The sequence below is a fragment of the Scatophagus argus genome, chromosome 9, assembly GCF_020382885.2.
Source record: "Scatophagus argus isolate fScaArg1 chromosome 9, fScaArg1.pri, whole genome shotgun sequence".
Taxonomy (NCBI): Eukaryota; Metazoa; Chordata; class Actinopteri; family Scatophagidae; genus Scatophagus; species Scatophagus argus.
In genome coordinates this window covers 22,816,333-22,835,377 of record NC_058501.1, presented here as the reverse complement: position 1 = coordinate 22,835,377, position 19,045 = coordinate 22,816,333, and the positions used below count along the sequence as shown (strand labels likewise).

Below are 19,045 nucleotides of genomic sequence, written 5' to 3'. Positions count from 1 at the left end.
TCATTTCTCCAGTTGTTGACCATCTCCAGGAGTTGGTGTCATTACCCATGAGTCCCTTCCACAATTTGGGGTCATCACTCAGTCCGATCCATACAGATCCGGTATCCAGTGTAGGTCTGCTCAGTCGGCTTATGTGCTCCATGCTTTTGATGGTAGCCAGGTCAGTGTACTTCGCTCTGCAGTATTGTTGAGCGCCTGTCCAGCTCATTTTCAAGTTGACATAATGGAACTGACGAAGAACGCGACAGGAGGGGATGCAAAATCCTGGGCATTGACGGTAAAGGACAAACATGTTTAAACTGGTGTATTTGTCACGAGTACTGCGTTCAGATGTGCAACAGACTTCAAATTCTATTTACTACTCTTTAAGAGAACCCACTGACGAAAACACATGAATTCCCCAAAGACACACTTCAAATACAGGAATGCTTCAAGCTGTGCACAACACGATGGAAGAACAACATAACAGGGACACTAAAAACCAATGAACACGCTAATTAGACTTTGGCTGTATATGTTTTGTATGCTATGAAAAAAACAGAAAAACATGTATGTTAAGAGCTTGATTGTTTTGTTGGTTACGCTGAAGTACTGGCCAATAATATTGCAGATATGTTGGTATTGGTGGATTTGCTGGCCTGGTAGTCACAAGACAGTGTAGTACAGAAATGTTGTCACCACAAAAACAAAAAACATTTTAACAGTATAATCACGTAAATAGCACTCCTGATCTTACCAAAGACGAAGAGAGTCAGAGTCACTTTACGATCCATTTATGACTTAACTGCAAACAAGGAGACAACAGGTGTAACAATATGTCACAAACCTTAAAGACAACCACATTGGTGTTCAGTTTCTGTGACTGTATGAACCTCTGGAAACCCACTGAAAAGCAGTGCAGGAGGCACATGAGGTGGCAGTGAATCCGTTATAGCTGCACGTCTTTAATTTGAAGTGCTGGCTGAGAGAGTGCAATAAATCTTGTGAAAATATGTGTTTTGTTGTCTGTAGTATTACCAATACTGTGGTTATATGTGGTATTTTTTTATGTGCCACGCAGAGACAGATTCAGCATGTGACATGTGCTGCTGCGTTTGCTGTGTTTGCCACATCAAGGTGACAATAACCAGCAGTTTGGCTTCTAATTAGGCGAAGTAGGTGAAAAACCCTCTCAACCTGAGAAACAATACAAAGGTACCTGTAGTATACTTGGCATTACTGGGAAAAATCATTTGATGGTTACCAGTAATGGTTTACACATCAAAAGTTGTTTGTGCCAGCTGCATAATGAAAGGCAGTCATTTAAATGTTGCTTAAACAAGGGTGATATTAACCTCTTTTTTTTAATCAAATCATTATCAACTTTTTGACCAGCAAATGCTTTATCAGTGCTTGCTGGGTGTTTTAGGCAATGTTCCAAATTTTTGCCAACATTCATCGATCAGTGCGAGGAGAAATCTATCGTAGATAAGAGAACAGCTTTCTCCACTGACAGAAGCTGCAGCAGGCCACAAAATGCAAGCAGAAAACATTTCAATAAAAGTACACAGCCAGGATCACAAACAGGCTCAATTAATCTTCTTGATGATGAATATTATTATATTGAATATTATACTCTAGACAGAGAAACACATCTCATTGTCTGAAAATGTCTGTGATCAAAGATTAATGTCAATATTAATTTCAAATATTTTTTTCAATCTCGGAAAATAGGTTAGTATGAGCTAACTTTGACAAGTAAATAATAGCAGCTGTCATCCATGCTTAAAACTTTAATTTCTTTTTTCTTTTTGGAAACTCACCATCATACTTCCCTGTAAATATAAAGGCATACTCACAAAATTCAGTGCAGTTGATTGTTGAGATCTGAACTCTTTGCAGTAAATCCACATACACGTCTGCTCATGCCTTTAGAGATGTACTGCAGTACAGCATGTGTGCGCTCACGTCACTATTTTCTTATGCAAATCATGACCTTGAAGGTTTTCTGGTGCCCTGGTATGACCATGACCTAAGAAAGATAAGCAAAACCATGATTACTCGAATATGAACATTTCTTTGAAATAACTTATTTCATTTCAGGTTTATTTCAAGTTACTCATCTGATGATGAGTAACAAAACTGATCTGTGAAGTTTTGGGTGAAACTGACAGGAATTGTGAGCTCACAACAGGCTCATAATTAAGAAATAAAATATTGTGAATATTGAATATTGATAAAGTAAAGACATGTATATGCATGCATGACTTCATTATATCAAAATCAATTTGAAAGCCAGTTATGGTCCAATATAAAAGTGAAATGAAAACTAATTGCATACTCACGGTTTCTGGATTTTGATTTCTGAGTGAATTTCAGTTTTTGGTTGAACAAACATGAGACACAAATTATTTTTCAGTGTGGAATATCTTTAATTATCTTAAAACATGTCTGTAGTGGCTCTTCAGCACAAGTAGTTTAACAGAACTGGAGATGATGAATTAAAAAACTTTATTCACCAAGGATCATGAACGAGGTCAGCACATTAAAAAGCAACACAACAGAGTAGAATAAAATTAGTTAACTAAAGATTTTACGTGACAGTAAAAGAATAATAATGAAAGTTTAGCTGATTTGTAAGTACACTGAAGTTACACCCCCAACCAGACTGACCAAATATAATTTGATTGTGTTATGACATTTCCCATGTCCCTCCTCAGATGTTCTCAGAAACGCACATTAGTGTACTGCTTAGCGTTAGTATGTGAGAGTTTGTGACCAGGCCGCCAACCACGGCCACAACTTGCATGTGTCACTCATGGATTTGTTGCTCTGATTGGATGCAGGCATTCAACTGCCTCCAGGGCATTTCTGTTTGTGCCCCTCGGAAATCAAAAATAAACCAAGAGGTTTCAGACTGGCATGTCTGATGGAATTTGTCATGCCGGACTGACTTGGTCGGGTTCAGGAAAAGCTCATAGTCTGGTTTGAAATGCAAACAGGCTCCTGGGTGAAAGTCCCATCTCTGACCCCTCCATCCACTCTGAGAGCTGGACTTTGCTCCCAGCAAACAATGCAGTATTGTCTACTACAAAAAAACAAAACAACAGTACATACACAAATTACTGGAGTAACAACACAACAAGATCATTAGTAGATTTGCAGAGTAAAATATTCAAAAAATGCTAAAGGCAAAAAGGTTTAGTGAGTTTCTCTTTGTCCTGTTTCCCAGGCTGAATTTTCCATTGCAGATTGAAGGTGGTCCATCCCCGACTTGTTAGCGCCGCACCAAGCTGAAGAGGAACAAAAGAAACATGCTGAGCTTCTTCTAAAACTGTGCCAAAGAAGGAAAGAAAGAGACAGGATTTTACCAGCTGCAGGATCTGGGCATTAGTAACCGGGTCGGTTATGTCAGCGTCCGTCTCAATCTTCATTCTCACTGTGGTCTTCCGTTTTGAAACTGAACAGAACAATAATAATGTAGTCACAAATCAAAGAGACACACACTCTGAAATTTGAGTGATAAAACCAGAAAGAATTTCTTTGTGTTGCTCAACAGTCACCTTGATGGCAGATGAAAGGGAACTCCGAGTTGCAGTTATCATCATCCCAGTCGTGCTGAGGGCTCTCAGTCATGCAGGACTGGGTACCAAGGTAGTTATTTGGACTGTTACCTCGCCAGTTTCTGAAGGAGCTCGGCGACTCGTCTGACCACGTCCACGGCACTCGGTGCAAACCGATCCAAACCACTGCTTCGGCCGGCTTTGCATGATAAACCTCACTGTTGTCTTCTTCGTTCTCGATCGTAGGCAGGTCCGTGTGGTGTTCTCTGCAGTATGCTTGAGCAGAACTCCACGTTTTCGAATAGGAGATGAACACATAGGTTTTCTCCCCTTGCTTTGTGACTGCAATAGATGGACTAGAACTCAAGCCAGTGGAATCTGCGTGTAAGCGTGAAAAGCATATAAGGTTAGTTACTGCTCAATTATGGTTGACCTGTAGACTGCAAAGACCTGCAAAGCTTCAGTCCTGCTTCGGTCACATTTTCTATGAAATTCATCAGCGAACAAATAGTCTGTTTGTTCCCAACAGGTTAACTCATTCAATAAAACCCATAAACTTTGATATTTTCTTACCAGTGTAGCAAACAAAACTCCTGAGTGACTGACATTTTGCATCACTCCATTCTCCATCGCTGCCCATCAGCACACAGCTTTCATTGGCATACAAATTATTTGGTTCATGTACATCCCAGTTTTGATAATCAGTTTTGCTTGTTTCACCCGTTGCTGACCATCTCCACGAATTTGCATCATTGCCCATAACTTTATTCCAGGATTTTGGGTCATCCTTCAGTCCTATCCATGCCCATGAATATGAAAAATCAGGTTTTAGTCTGCTTATATCATCCATGCTTTCTATGGTCGCCAGGTCAGTGTAATTCACTCTGCAGTAATGCTGAGCGTCGTTCCAGGTCATTTTCAGGTTAACGTAGTAGTACGTTCGCAGAGGGACCTGAGAGCAGGAGCAGAAGCTGAATCCTGAGGGTGGACGAAAGAGGGCGCATTTAGTGTCAAGTTAACCACTTGCACGAACGAACACAATTAAAAATAACGGAAAACACATTTTCATCCGGACTACCTACAGCTAGCATCTGTAGCTTCTACCAAAGTGAAGTAAAACACTGGATGGTTATTTGTCTACATACTGTTCTTATCTTTATGAGCACATGACTCAACAAGCTGACATTAACAGGATATTGGTCACATGAACAAAAAAAAAGCCACATTTTGCTCATCAAGTTAGGTAAAGGATACTGTTGAGCTTACCAAAGAGGAGGAGAATCAGAGTCACGTAAAAATCCATGTCTGATTTTACTGCAAATAAAAAAGGAAACACGCACGACCACACAGCGTGTTATTTTGTTAATGTCGACAACCTTAATGAAAGATTGAGAAAAGGTAAGTGAAAACACCTGCATGCTGTTATTAGGTGAAATAACGTAACTGAAATGCTGCTAAAATAACATTCAGATGTAAAGCGAAGTTATGCCCGTTTCTGTTTAGATGTCCATACACCTTCTGTCCTGCAAGCCGTCTCAGCAATGCAAATGATTTTCTGTCTGAAAAGGTTTCAGGTTCCTAAAGTTTTGCTTCGATAATTGTGTGAAAAAAACTTCAGCAGCAAATTCAAAGCAGTTACTTACAAGTTTAAAATCCAGCATTTCAGTGTTGTTTTAAGGTGGAAATCCTCTCCCCAAAAAAAAACAGAGAAACTGAGAAACATACTCATTACACTTCACACGATTTCCATATGCAAAGCTTGACGGTGAGGGCTGGTGACAACATTACCATCCGCTGTCATCCTGCAGATCACTGATCAAAAAGTCCCTTTCTTCTTACTTTGTTTTGTTAGTTCAGGTTCAGGTTTTTTTTTTTTGTTTGTTTTGGGTTTTTTTTGCAGGGGTAAATTTAGTTTAACAGCACTTTTTTAACAACAGAGCAAATCACAGCCTTTCACAGAAGACAAAAGGCATGAAGAAAAGCAAGTCAAGGTGATACAAATTAGACAGTCGATTTACTGAGATTTAATATGAGTAAAAAAAGAAGCTAAAATTCAACATAACTGATCAAACTGAATAAAAATTACAGTGTAAGATGTGAATAAATGTTAGCTGATTTAATAAAAGGCTGTGGAAAAAGGAAAAGTCTTGATCATAAAGACCTGAGAGCTTTTGACTCAGGACAGAAACCGGACTTGACCTCCACCTAAGTGACGTCCACACTAAGTGAAAAACTCAACGTGGACGCCGTTGTGGGACACATGAAAGTGAATGAACTGATGCGTAAAAGGTTTGTGAAAGTGGCTTGTTGCCGCCATCCCACGTGATCACGTTGGTGCTGAGCAGGTTGTGCACAGTGAATGTTATGAGGGCTGAGAACACATAAATAACCACCTGAAGCTCACTTTAAAGCTCCGTAAAGCCGAGGAGAGCTGCAGATTCAGGGGATAATTTCCACTACTGTGAGTCACCCTGACTGATGATGGTGAAAGAGCTGATTGTAGTCCCCTTAGCGCTCGTCTCTAGTGTTGTGTTTACTGCCGATCCTGTAAAGTGAGCTTCCACTGTTTATCCCCCCCCCCATTCGAAAGCACAGCTCGTTCCCTGTTGCTTTTACTTCGTCGAGTCATCTGTGTTTTTTGTGGTCTCGTCTGAATTCTGGCACGACCGTTCTTTTCCAAGACAGAATATTAACTCTATTTAACGTTTGGTTTGGCAAATTAGCATCTCATGATTGTACAAAGTCAGGAACAAGTTCACCGTCAGAATACTTACACATCCCAGGAACATGGAGGTGTAGGTTTTTCTTCAACTTGAACTTGAACTTTTCTTCCAACTTCCCCAAAACGCTTTTGCCCGTGTGCTTCTTGAACGCATCATTCCAACATCAAAAGGCAGGAAAGGAGCAAACAAATCTCGTAGATGTGATTTCTTATTCAAACCAGTAAAATGAAATGTAAAGTGAAGCTCCCTGTGTGTGTGTGTGTGTGTGTGTGTGTGTGTGTGTGTGTGTGTACAGCATTATGAGGACGCACAGTAACAGCAGTGAAACACACTGAAGAGAAGAATAGCGACAACATTCAGTATCATCTGAGACACTCGGCGAAAAACAAACGTTTCTGTTTATAAAGTGGCTCTAAGTCACAACACAACATCAAGTCACACACGATGTGTGAAACAGTAAAGCTGCAACACTTTGTGTCTGATTTATTCCCTGTCAAAGATCACGGAGACGTCCTTAAACTTGAAGAGAGACACACTTTAATATTCCAGGTGTTTTCAGGGTGACTTACTGAACTACATACAGTAAACCTTCTTTGTGTGAACAACATCTGGATGCATCCGACTGGAAGTTTCTCTCACACGTCAACGAGCATCTAAAGAGGAAAAGACAACCTCACTTTGGTATTTAGAGAAGATTCATGTGTGTGTGTGTGTGTGTGTGTGTGTGTGTGTGTGTGTGTGTGTGTGTGTGTGTACCTTTCATCACTGCCCTCTGGTCTTCTTCACTGGCAGTTTCTTCCAGGCCAGTTTGAAGTCAGTCACTCCCTTACTAACGAGTGCGGCACGCAACTAGAAGAAGAAGAAGAAGAAAGATGACACTCAGAGTATTTTGTTTCTAAGTTTGTTTTTGGGTTTTTTTTAGGCTTTTAAATTCTGAACTTTATGAAGCACCTGCTTGATATTTCACTTTAGGATCTCACTATGGCCTGAGCACCATCATTAATCAGGCCAGTTAGTGAGGCTGAGCCACTCATGAAAAACAGAAAACCTGAAACAGACATCTCAGATCTCTGACTGACTTAATTATAGCCATGTTTGACTTTCAGCGCCACCCGCACCTGAAAAGTACAACAGCCAGCCTGATTGACCGCTCGGATTCATTTTCATAAGTCAGTGTTGTTCCACCTGCAGTCTTAAGCAACACAACCACAATGAAATACTTTTGGAAAAGAGCAGAACCTCTTTTACTTGCAACAAATGAAAAAAGAAAAAGAAGAAACCACCGTTTGTTGCTCCAGAACTAATAAAGCACGGATGGAGATTGTGCTCAGGTGTGTGCAATCAAATGTGAACAAACTATGGCACACACAAAACACCTGCTGCTCCAGGCTGGCACTGCAGGCTGGATCGTCCATGTTGGCGCTGGACTGGATCTTCATCCTCACCCAAGTTTTCCGTGATTTGTAGACTGCAAAGGGTCACAGAGAAATGATCAGCTGCTTTCACTTCATCATTTCAAGTCATTTCAGTCAGTTTTAGCTTGTCGTCTGTGAAAATTTACTGCCACTAACTCTCAAGTAGTAGGAAGATTAGATATTTTTGCATTCTGGGCTGCTGCAATTTGATCACATCACACTGGGTTTTGGTCATTTTATAGTTCAAGTAAATAACAGATTCATTGTGAAAATAATTGGTGGATTAATTCATCTTGAATAATCATTAGTTACAGCCAGCTGGAGCAAATACTGGATCAAACCTGTTAATGTCTGTAAAGTAAAACCCTCAAAGTTAGCAGTACATCACTTTCAGGCTTCACTTCCTGTTAGCCCCGCCCAAGTCCGGTTTAAGCACCGCCCACTTTGGGTGAGATAATTGGATTGGTTGAGCAGACACAGATAATGCCCAGTTGAAGCCCTAGTTTCATCCAGCAGCAGGAGTGGACTTGATAGTTTGCCTGAGCAGCATGGAAAAACTTAAATTAATTAAAATGAAAATTAAAAAGCAGAATCAGAGTTTCCAGCAGACCTCCGTAGCAGAAGAAAGGGTATATCATGTTGCACTGCTCATCCGCCCAGCTTCCATCCCCCAGTGCGGCTGCACACTTTTCCTCTCCGTTCAGGTTGTCGGGTTGTTCCGGTTGCCAGTTTGTGAAGTTTGTGTAGTTTTCTCCCGTGTCTGTCCAGTACCAGAGTTTAAGACCACTGAGGCCGATCCACGCCTGCATGTCTGGTCCCAGCATCACCTGGATGAGCTCATTCGTCTCTGCATCGGGGACGCTGGCCAGCATCAAGTAGTTGTCCTCACAGTAGGACTTGGCTTCTGTCCAAGTCATTGGTGTCCCAACCAAGATGTAACTTTGATTGTTTTCTTTGCGACAGAAGTGGAAGAAAGAGTTAGACATCAACAGACCGTGAGCAAATGTATTTACAGCACAGATATGAGTATCAAGTCCTGAACAAGTACGAGCAGTACTGCGTACGTGAACAACCAAAGTATTAGTGAGTAAAACAAACGAGCAAACTAAGAAGTTTTTGTCCAACTCCCAGCGGACAAATCAATCAAACCAGACTGGACTTTGTTTGTGATCAGGGCCACTTGATAAAATGTTTAGGAAGCGAACATTTTAAGGTACAGCTGTCAGAGTTCATTTCCCTCTGTTGGCTCAGAGTGAGCAGAATCTTTGTTTACACCCACCATTAAAACAAACAGCAGCTTTCTTGACTGAGCATCTGTGATCCCACCAGGTTCCTTGGTCAGTGATGCAGGCACAGACGTCAGCCTGTCGGGTGTCATCTGGCTGACCGGCTCTCCAGTTGGAATACGTGGCTGGTTGTCCGTCCACCCAGACCCAGTCCGAGACGTTCTCGTACAGTCCTATCCAGGCCTTGTCCGTGTATCCCGCGGTGGGAGTGTCCATCAGCGCCGTCAGGTCGTCCACGCTTCGTATCGAGGCCATGTCAGTGTGCTCAGAGATGCAGTAAAAATACGCTTCATACCAGCTCATCGCCTCCCTGACAAAGTAGTAGACATATGGAAAGGAAGTGGAGGGAAGACAGAGACCTGAGGAGGGAAGTGAGGCCCAGCTGAAATTAAAACACATTTTTACTAATAAGAATAAATATATACATTCTTATATATTTAGTTTGATTTCCCCCTGACATGGCAGCCCACTGCTCCTGTGTGTTTCACCGCATGTTGCACGTGTGTGTTCACTCAGTGATGGGTTTAATGCAGAGAAGAATTAGTAAAAATATACTGACAATAAAGGTTTGAAGTTTAAGTTTATTAATCCCCTGTCCTATAAATAGAGTTCACTCTTTAGTACCAGAACAAGCTTAAAGCAGTAAAACCAGAAGTACAGATGAGGAGTATTTTTAATGTCTGTCGTATGTTACAGGATCTTAGTTCTGCTGCATTTAAACTTTCTACCATCACTTCTGAAATCCTCTGACTCGTCTGCAGGAGAAGCAGGTCAACACAAAGTATTTCCTGTACAGAATATTTCCACCTCCTTCATTATAATGCAAAAGAATACAGCAGCTCATTAGATGATCATTCTAATCATCTAATCACCGATTGGTCGTCACATAAATCTCTTCTCACCTGTAAGCAGGAGTATCAAGAACATGTTCTCGTCCGTGTCGACTTTGGTTAACTGTGGACGAAACAAAGATCCAACAGGTGAGCTGAATTAGCTGAGACTTTTGGACTGCTGTCATACGATCCCTTCACACTTTGTTGGCCTGACACTTACAACAGAACGGACATTTTTTTAAATTGATGTGCTCTTATTTTGAAAGGTTAGCCTGTAACTGGAAATTCATTACAGTTAAATATTTAAAACGTTTATTATTAGCAATTAAGACTTTCCCGCTCTTTTTCCATGTCCTCATACTTACTTACTTCTGTATGTTGCTCTCAGCAGAGACAAGTGAAGGATAAAGTTGGTTTTCTGTGGTTATAAACCACGTTGGGCTAATGAAAAGACTAAGAATAATTTGCAGTTGAAAAACCTGACGGTCATCGAACGCTTTAGATGTGGTCGGCTGCACGGCCGTGCGTCCTCGTCGCCGCTTGACTTCTGCTGTTTGTGTTTGAGGCTGTTTTTATATGATGTTTTTATATGCAAATCAGTGCAGTACGAGCTGCAGCTGAATGATTAACTTTGAACGCACTGGATGAGACAACTGGCACAAAACAAAAATCAACCTTTTCCTTGAACCAAACTTACTGAATATGTACATTTGAAGGTGACCACTTGCAGATCATGTCAGTATGGAAGATTCAGCTCTGTTAGACCTGAACGTGTGCGTGTACATGAGATATGATATCTGGGAAATACCTGCAGAAAAACACTCAGTCAGAGTCATTTATTCTGTAAAAAATCTCTTAATATTATCTCTTACATCACCGATATTAACTGGAAAATGAGAGCCTAAAGGAGAAACTTGCTGTGATTTGGCGTCAGTGTTAAATCAAACTCTATTATTAACTAATGTTTTCATTTTGATTCCCAGCACATTTACGACACGAAACCGCAGACTGGAGGCTCATGTTTGCGGACGCTCGTCTTTGATCACCACATTTACATGAACCCGAGCAGAAAGCTGCACATTATGTGGTCAGTTAGATTTGAATGAGTCATCGGGAAAAACTCTGAATGCAAAATATCTGACATGTGCAACGAATCCGACTCGGAAACTCGCAAAAGTTGACCTGGAGAATCAGAAGCGATAAAAGGCCCCGAGGAGTTAAGAAGAAGAAGAAGAAGAAGAAGAAGAATCAGCTTTATTGACAGTATATATATTTTTACATACACACGCTGAATTCGTCTTCTGCATTTATCCCATCCTTAGTTTAACACACATGTGCAACACCCAGCAAATTACATGCAGTGCAACACACACAGGAGCAGTGGGCAGCATCAGGCGCCCAGGAGCATATTGGGGGGTTAAGTGCCTTGCTCAAGGGCACATCAGCCGGTAAATGGAGGGGGTGGGCATTTATCACATTAATCACTCCACCACACCCAAATTTTTCCTGTCCACCCGGTGGGGGAATTGAACCAGTGACCCTCCGATCACAAGCCGCTTCTCCAACCTCTCGGCCACGGCTGCAAAACATCAGAGTGGAAGCAGGACTTTTCTCTGTGGCTGCCACATTTCCATGATCTTCAGCTCTGAGTGGACGCTGATGTTGTTGTGGTCACGTGGATTTGAATGGCACACGTGGGGATTTGGATATAAAGACAATCTGATCAGAGTGTGTGTGTGTGTGTGTGCAGCTGCTCTGCTTCGAGATGATCGCAGTTTACATCTGAGACGTCGGCCGAGCGCGTCTCACATCTCCTTCACGAAACCTGAACCTGAGCCCAAATGAGCCGCAGGTGAAATCGTTCTGCTCACGGATCGATTGAACCCAAACTCATTTATATTTGTTTGCATTAGGACACGTTTGCATATGAAGACGAGTTGAAACACTGAAGCTTTAGTCTAAAATGTCACCTCAACTCAAGAAGAATTTTGTCAGGACTGATTTTAAATGGGTGCACATAAATCATAAAGCTGTTCTGCAGGGTGGGCCTTTGGCTTGCTCCTCAGGGTTTGGGCTCGGCCCCTGACTTCCAGTGAAGGGAAATCTTAATGCTTCAGCATACCAAGACATTTTGGACAATGCTATGCTTCCAACTTTGTGGCAACAGTTTGTTGAAGGCCCTTTTCTATTCCAGCATGACTGTGCCCCAGTGCACAAAGCAAAGCTCCATAAAGACATGGTTGGATGAGTTTGGTGTGGAAGAACTTGACTGGCCCACACAGAGCCCTGACCTCAACCCCATCCAACACCTTTGGGATGAACTGGAACGGAGATTGTGAGCCAGGCCTTTTGGTCCAACATCAGTGTGTGACCTCACAAATGCTCTACTGCATGAATGGGCACAAATTCCCACAGAAACAACATGTTGTGGAAAGCCTTCACAGAAGAGTGGAAGCTGTGCATGAGGTGGTTGGTGACGTAAGTTGCGTCCTAAATGTCACCTGCCTCCAGCTCAGCCACTCACAGAATTTAGTGGTAACAGCTGGGTTTCACCCTGTTGAGCCTGTAGGGGGCAGTCGCTATGCAAATTTATAACACAAAACAGAAAATTCAAATACTTTCCACTAAAATGTAAAGATTTGAACCTGAATCAATCAGTAACCCTACTAAATACCCATTTAGATCGCGTTCAGTCAGTGATGGGTTAAATGCAGAGTGTAGAATTTCGGTGTATTTAAAAATTTGAAGCTGAAGTTCAATAGAAAAAAAGTGGTTTAAGGGTTTAGTTATTCGTTAAAGTTCCTGTTGGTGTACTGGTCAGGTGTCCCAGTACTTTTGTCTATATAGTGTCCAAAACAAGCTTCGACAGCCTGTTGACACACGTGTCAAAGTGGTTTCCAAGGTGAACACAAGAGGCTGCAGACAAATGGCCCCACCTGGTGGTGGCTGACAGTCCCTGCAGCTCTGAGGATTCACCTGTGCTAATGAGTCAGCGGCTTCAAAGTGCTCAATAAAAACACAAACTACACACGTATTCTTCACTTGTATTTATTCATACTATATCATATTTATATTCTATGTTCATCAGATATTTATATATATTTATATATTTATGTAGTATTTACATATGGCAGTGCTGCCAGTCAAACAAACTGATATTTCAACAAAATGAATAACAAAGACAAGTGTCAATTCAGTGCTATGCTGAAAGTACACAAAGTTCATAAAGTCAAAGTCATAAAAACCAGAAAGCGGGAAAACAAAGAAAATGCCTGGGTGCGACTACGTTTGCCCGTAGCCTTCACATGATGCTCATAGCGTCACACGTCTTGCAGATTTTTTGTTACTTGGTTTTTCCTGCTCCAGAACGTGTGCAAATGTAGTGTTCATCAAGAAAACGAATCGCGTCATCAACTCCCCCCCGACAAGAAACCACCAAGCAGTGAACAGGCAGTTGACATGAGACTTGGACATAAACAAAAAAATTAAATTAAAAGAAAACACACAATACTGTACACACAATGAAATGAAGCTTTCTGAGGCAAGGGCAGAAGATCCAAGTCGTTCGCGTTAAGTACAGCCATGCATTAGCAGCGATCGTCGCACATTCTTCGATACATTTTCCGATAGCTTGCCTTTCTCGCTGACGAGCTCAAATATTGGACCAAACACACACGCGGTACGCAAGGTATACGTCGTCACTCACGTTCAGCCACTCATCAGAGAACACGCTTTGGAAGTAAACGGCTTTTGGATTGGCTAATTGGTTTCTACTCTGGATCATTTCATGAAGCTAGCCAAGTCCTCCTCTTTTCTCTCAAAACACCTTTGCAAAACTAAGAACGTCCGACACGCGGGTGCACTTGCGTGTGTTCGTGTGCAACAAGCGTAAAAGCTATCTCTTCTACAAATACAGTACAGTTTTATATTCTGCTCTCCTCAGACCCCACGTGGTCTACTTAACAAAAATAGAATAAAAAAGGACTTTTAATACATTCTATGAACAAACACACAACTGGGCTGGTTGAATCCAGAGGGCGGAGGGGGCTGTAAGAGGCAGGTCCCGGTGGAGGTGTGTGGATAAGGTCAAGGGCACAGGCGCACCCTCTTAGGAAGCTTTCAAGGGTGAACTTTGAAGGAGAGCAGCTCCTCTGAGTGCATGTTGTTGAGTGAACGCAGCTCGGGAAGCTTGAGAAGCAGCTTTGTGAAGGTGGTGGCGGACTCGTCGCCGTGGTTCTGCATCACCAGGTTTCGCAATGCCCGGATCAGTTTGTCCTGCAGGGCCTCAACTGAGTTTAGGTCCTGGATCCCTGAGCGATCTGAGCGAGAACCAGAAGGGGGAAAAGAGTCAGTGACAGAAGGCAAGTGAGTTTTCAAGCACAGCTAATGTAGTGGGATCAGGTATGTGGGGCTCACCGCACCGGGTGAAGCGCTCTTACCGGCAGAGACGAGCACCACGGCCGTGAAGAGGCTCATTTCGTCAGAGTCGAGCCGCAGCGCCGCCAGCTTCTCGCTGAACTCGCACATGGAGTTGAGGAGCTCGCCGGCGCCCAGCGACCGAAGCGTGTCGAGGCTGTAGCGCTTGCCGCTCAGGAAGGTCACCGTGCGCTCGGCCACGTTGAACAGAGAGGCGAATCGGACCATCAGCACCTGGGAGTCACGGGAGGCAAAGCGAGAGGGTTTTTAGCTCATGGCTTGACTTGTGCAGAGAAACAAAGACTTGTGGTGAGTCTGTAGATCCACGCGACTCCACGTTAATAAATCTGACACAGGTTTTATGATGTTAAAGTATTTAACGGATCATTAAACAGGAGGAACAGCTACAAAGTGTGAATCTCAGCGTTCCCCGGTAGAACATAACGTTACAAAGCCTCAGTCATGCCTATGGAGAATCTGTGAAGTCTCTTTCATTTCCATTCTGTTATCAGAGCAAATATTAGTCTGCACACACAGCTGTGACAGTCTGCTCTGTTTGGGGAAGCCACAGTGGACGCCACATTCATTCGGTGTTTGAAGAGCCCGCCGTGCTTCGCTTCAAAGCGAGCACAAAATAACACAAAGTGTTTGTGTTCTGCTCGTTTTGCGCTCTCACCTCAAAAGTTCCAGCTTTCAGCAGGCTGACTTGGTCGTTCTCGGGGAGGTCGCGGAAGCCCGGGATCCTCTTAGCGAAGTCAACCACCTCCTGCACAGCGGGGGTGAAGCTCATGGAGAACTCCTCCCAGATCTCCTGGCTTGGCTTGTGGGGGTCCACATACGGTGAGGTGTTCATCGGACAGACCTGGGAAGATGTGCGGACAAACCGTTCATCAGCGGGGCTCGATGGGGGAGGATCCCCCGGCAGCTTTCAGTTTCAACTCCTATGAATTTGAGGAATGGAGAAAATGAATTACTTACCAAGTGTGTTCTGTTGCTCACACAGCTGGGTGGTGCACTGTAGCCACCTGAGGCAGTTTGTGTGTTGAACTCATGCTGTCTTTGGCTGGCTTCTGATGGTTCACAGCTAGGGGTGCTGTGGAGCTGCTGCTGAGGCTGAGGCTGAGGCTGAGGCTGCTGCTGGTAAGCTCCCCTCTCCCCCCTGTAGGCAGTGTTGGCGACATGTTGGCCGTTACTGTATGAGCTGTGCTGGTAACCTCCCACAACCCTGTTGTTGTTCCAGCAGTTCCAGCTCTCCTGTTGCTCCTCCATGCGGCCGTCGCAGCCGGTCTCCAGGGCGACCATGACAGGTGAGGCGTGGCCCTGTCTCGGTGACCTCTGCTGGCTGAACGCGAAGGCATCTTGGTGCTGCGTGCTCGTCGTGACAACGGCCTCGTCCTCACCGCTGTCCGATGCGCAGGAGGAGGCGGAGCTGGAGTTGGTGTCCATGGACACCACAGACTCTGAGTCCTGGGGACACTGGGGGGAGGAGGGGTTTGAGCACGACGGGGAATCGGAAGCAGAGGAAGAGGAAGAGGAGGGCGAGGAGCTGGCATCGCTGTTCATGGCGTCCATGGGCAGGGACGGGCTCTGGTGACCGTGCAGCATGCTGTGCAGCTGGCTGTTGTTGCTCATCATGTTGTTCATGGCGTTCTGCATCTCGAGCAGCATCCTCTGCTTTTCCCGCTTTGGGATGCGGCCAAATCGGACAGCTGAGAGTAAAAAGCGAGTTATTAGATAGTGTCAAGTTTAACAAGGTTAAACGAATCACTTCTGTTCACGCAACAATCACCAGGTGGTTTGATTTTAACCGTATGACTCTGAACCACAAACGAAACCAAACAAACTGCTCACCATCTCTGGACATGCCAACAGCCAGACACTTCTTGAAGCGGCACTGCTGGCAGCGGTTCCGGTTGATCCTCATGATGGTGCAGTTCTCCATCTTGAGACACTTCTTGTATTGAATGTTCTGCTGGATGCTTCTCCTGAAGAAGCCCTAAAGAACCACAAGATCCCCGAGAGGAGTGTTTACCATGTGAGCATGTGCAGTCAGCAGGAGGACAGTAATGAAACTTGCAGAGAGGCAACGCTTTGTTGCAGGAACTTGTCTCACCTTGCAGCCCTCACAAGCATGAACGCCATAATGGAAGCCGGAGGCCACATCACCACAAACCTTGCACAACAGCACCATTCCATTGATTTCTGCACAAACAAAAGATGAGCACAAGATCAGATATGCAAGATTTTCCACAGCATATTTCAATAACAGTGAGGCCTTGACGCCGTGCTTACTGGTGATGCTGCTCTTGGCAGACGTGGAGGAGCGGCCAGCCTTCTCCGTGCCGTGGCCACGCTGGTGCCCGCTCTTGGTAGGCGGAGAGATATCCACCACCATGCCCACCGCCCTGCTGGGCAGTGAAGGGCGAGACGGAGTCGGTGATGTCGACAGGTAGCCACTGCTGGGGCTGGTGCTCATACAGGACTCTGGGCTGGAGGCAGAGCCAGAGGAAATGTAGGCGATGACTCCTCCTGTGGGGTGGGGGCGGGGTGACATGTTAAAGCAGGTAAAATACTTGAAAGAATGAAGAGAGGCTTCCCTTTATCTTCCGTGGTTCCTTAAATGTAACTGTATATACTGTATGTGAGTGCTACAAAACACACACAACCATATCAACAAACACACCTTATCAAATGTTTTTCCTTAACTCGACTGCATCATGCCTGCCAAAGTTAGTGGGAGCCACAGATGATAACCGGAGTTAATGTGTAAACCTCAGCAATAAATAGACTCTTGGCAGTACAGTAAGAACAGGTGGCCCTGACACGCCTACGGCTGCGTTTCCTGGTCGGGTTTGTTCGCTGCGGCGGCTGACCTGCTTTATCACCTCCAGTGCTCGCTGGTTGGATAACGCCTTACATAACATGCCTGGGACTCTATGCTATGGGAGCGTGCTCCGCTGACCGCACTACCAGACAGGGTCACCGAAGCACTGGAGCAACACAACAGTTGTAGGAACAAAAGGATGCAAAGGGAAAACGTGTACCACTTGGTTATGTAATGACATGTTTGGACAGAAAACAGCTCTGGTTGGCTGGCTGTTCTGTAGCATTTGGAATTAAAAGTCTGGCAAAAGTCTAGTTCAGCAAGAGCCTGCAGTCATTTCACACAAATAAATAAATACGTAAAGAAACAGGGAGCGGTTTTGAAAAACTCCACACAGGACAGTGGAGTAACAATGTTATTCAAATTATCTGAACGATGCTTTAAGTTGTTGCCACAGTTCCTTTGGGCAAAGAAACGACACCTGAACATTTAACTGGCACAGCGCGGCCGTGACTCAATCGAGTCACTCGAAGTAGGGCGCTGCAATTAAAGTTAAAATACCAAACACGGTTAGTCAATTTCCTTTTAAAAATAAAACGCGCCGTGCAGCTGCACGTCTTCGTTTGGAACATTTGTCTAAATGTGTTTTCCTACATTTACTGTAAAAACAAAAGCCTAAATGTAGTGGCAGCAGCACATGATTACCTAACCCCAACCATGACTGTTCTCTTTCACAGCCCACCCACACGTGGACCTGTCATGAATTTCTGTGCAAGCGAAGCGCGAGGAGGAGAAACAAATCTAGGTCAGTAGCTGCCGTCTCTCCCCGTCTCACGTGTATCCTGCAGCCCAGCCTCGCGTCGGGAGCGCTGTGTACAGAACGGATTATGCAATGCTCTGCGTCACGGGCTGCGCTCCGGCCAATCAGCGCACAGTCCCGCTGCAGCGTGCTCGCAGAGGGGAACGCCCCTCGACCAATCAGAAGAGTGTTCCAACAGCGTGTACACACTCAGGCACATGGCTAGGCTACGCAGTCCATGTGAGCGAGACCGGGCAAGATAAACACTGTTGTTGTGTCAATTGTAGCATCGACCCAGCGTCGCGCTGACACTCCTAACCCCGTTTTATAACACCCTAACACATATTATAACTCACTTTAACGGCACGACAGTTAGTATACAACAATCTGTTAAAAATAATTAGTCTTACACAGTCGACCATTGCGGAGCTTGCACAACAGGAAGAAGAAAAACGCTCTGCATGCCAGGACACCATTCATTCGTGCTGTGCCTCCCTCTCTCTCCTACGGTCCGATCAGCTCAACGATAATCAATATGATGCATCCAGTGACTTCAAGCCACACATACAGTTTTACAGCGTTAATGTGTGTGTGTGTGTGTGTGTGTGTGTGTGGGTTTCCTCTCAGCCAGTAACACAGCGAGAGAAGGCAACATAAAACTCGATGTACTGATGTGTGAAATCAACAGTAAAGATGAATCAGATCTCCACCAAAGGGGAAATGTTAACAACATCACTGCAGCTCGGGTGCACGCAATCAAAGCAGCGCGACCCTGCAAATCCTGCCATTTTAATCACTTTTAATTAAAACAACAGGGAAAAAGATGTCCTCTTACCAGGCTTGGCTGTTCCAACGTCCTCAGGCATCTCCGCTCAGGCAAAGGGAAGCTCTCCTACAGATATTTAACTGAGCTCAACTCTCTGCCACGGTCACGAAAAACGGCGGACGCTAAACTTTGCGGCTGTTTGCGGGTACGACGAGCTGAACGACTGCGCTGAAGCTCACATGAGAAGAGTGTTCGGCTTGGGGTCCGCGCATCAGACGCTCTGACAGACGACGACTCGAACACGTACGTGTGAACGCGAGGAACTCCCTCCTTGTTGTGTGTGACTGCGGTTAGTCAAGAGAACGAAATGTTCTCAATAGTGGGTTCGCCCATGTGACCCATTTGTCGGCCACGCCCCTCCGCCCGGCCGCTCGAGCCACT

At 44.5% G+C, this 19,045-nt stretch overlaps 2 protein-coding genes across 2 annotated transcripts; both read right to left on the bottom strand.

Moving 5' to 3' along the window:
• Nucleotides 1-2,397: 2,397 nt before the first annotated feature.
• Nucleotides 2,398-10,494, bottom strand: LOC124064260 (macrophage mannose receptor 1-like). Its single transcript, XM_046398554.1, has 12 exons — nt 10,169-10,494; nt 9,869-9,920; nt 8,960-9,325; nt 8,291-8,632; nt 7,642-7,733; nt 7,032-7,114; nt 6,905-6,918; nt 4,809-4,856; nt 4,116-4,520; nt 3,543-3,920; nt 3,351-3,439; nt 2,398-3,272 (listed from the first exon to the last, which is right to left on the bottom strand). The coding sequence occupies exons 2-12, from the start codon at nt 9,891-9,893 to the stop codon at nt 3,165-3,167; spliced, it is 1,950 nt and encodes a 649-aa protein (XP_046254510.1). The 5' UTR covers nt 9,894-9,920; nt 10,169-10,494; the 3' UTR covers nt 2,398-3,164.
• Nucleotides 10,495-12,831: 2,337 nt separating this feature from the next.
• nr1d2a (nuclear receptor subfamily 1, group D, member 2a) lies at nt 12,832-18,975 on the bottom strand. The gene is made up of 8 exons (XM_046399856.1): nt 18,674-18,975; nt 16,508-16,744; nt 16,329-16,417; nt 16,067-16,211; nt 15,194-15,924; nt 14,892-15,077; nt 14,239-14,449; nt 12,832-14,118 (listed from the first exon to the last, which is right to left on the bottom strand). Exons 1-8 carry the CDS (start codon nt 18,702-18,704, stop codon nt 13,919-13,921), a joined length of 1,830 nt encoding a protein of 609 aa, XP_046255812.1. The 5' UTR covers nt 18,705-18,975; the 3' UTR covers nt 12,832-13,918.
• Nucleotides 18,976-19,045: the final 70 nt, after the last annotated feature.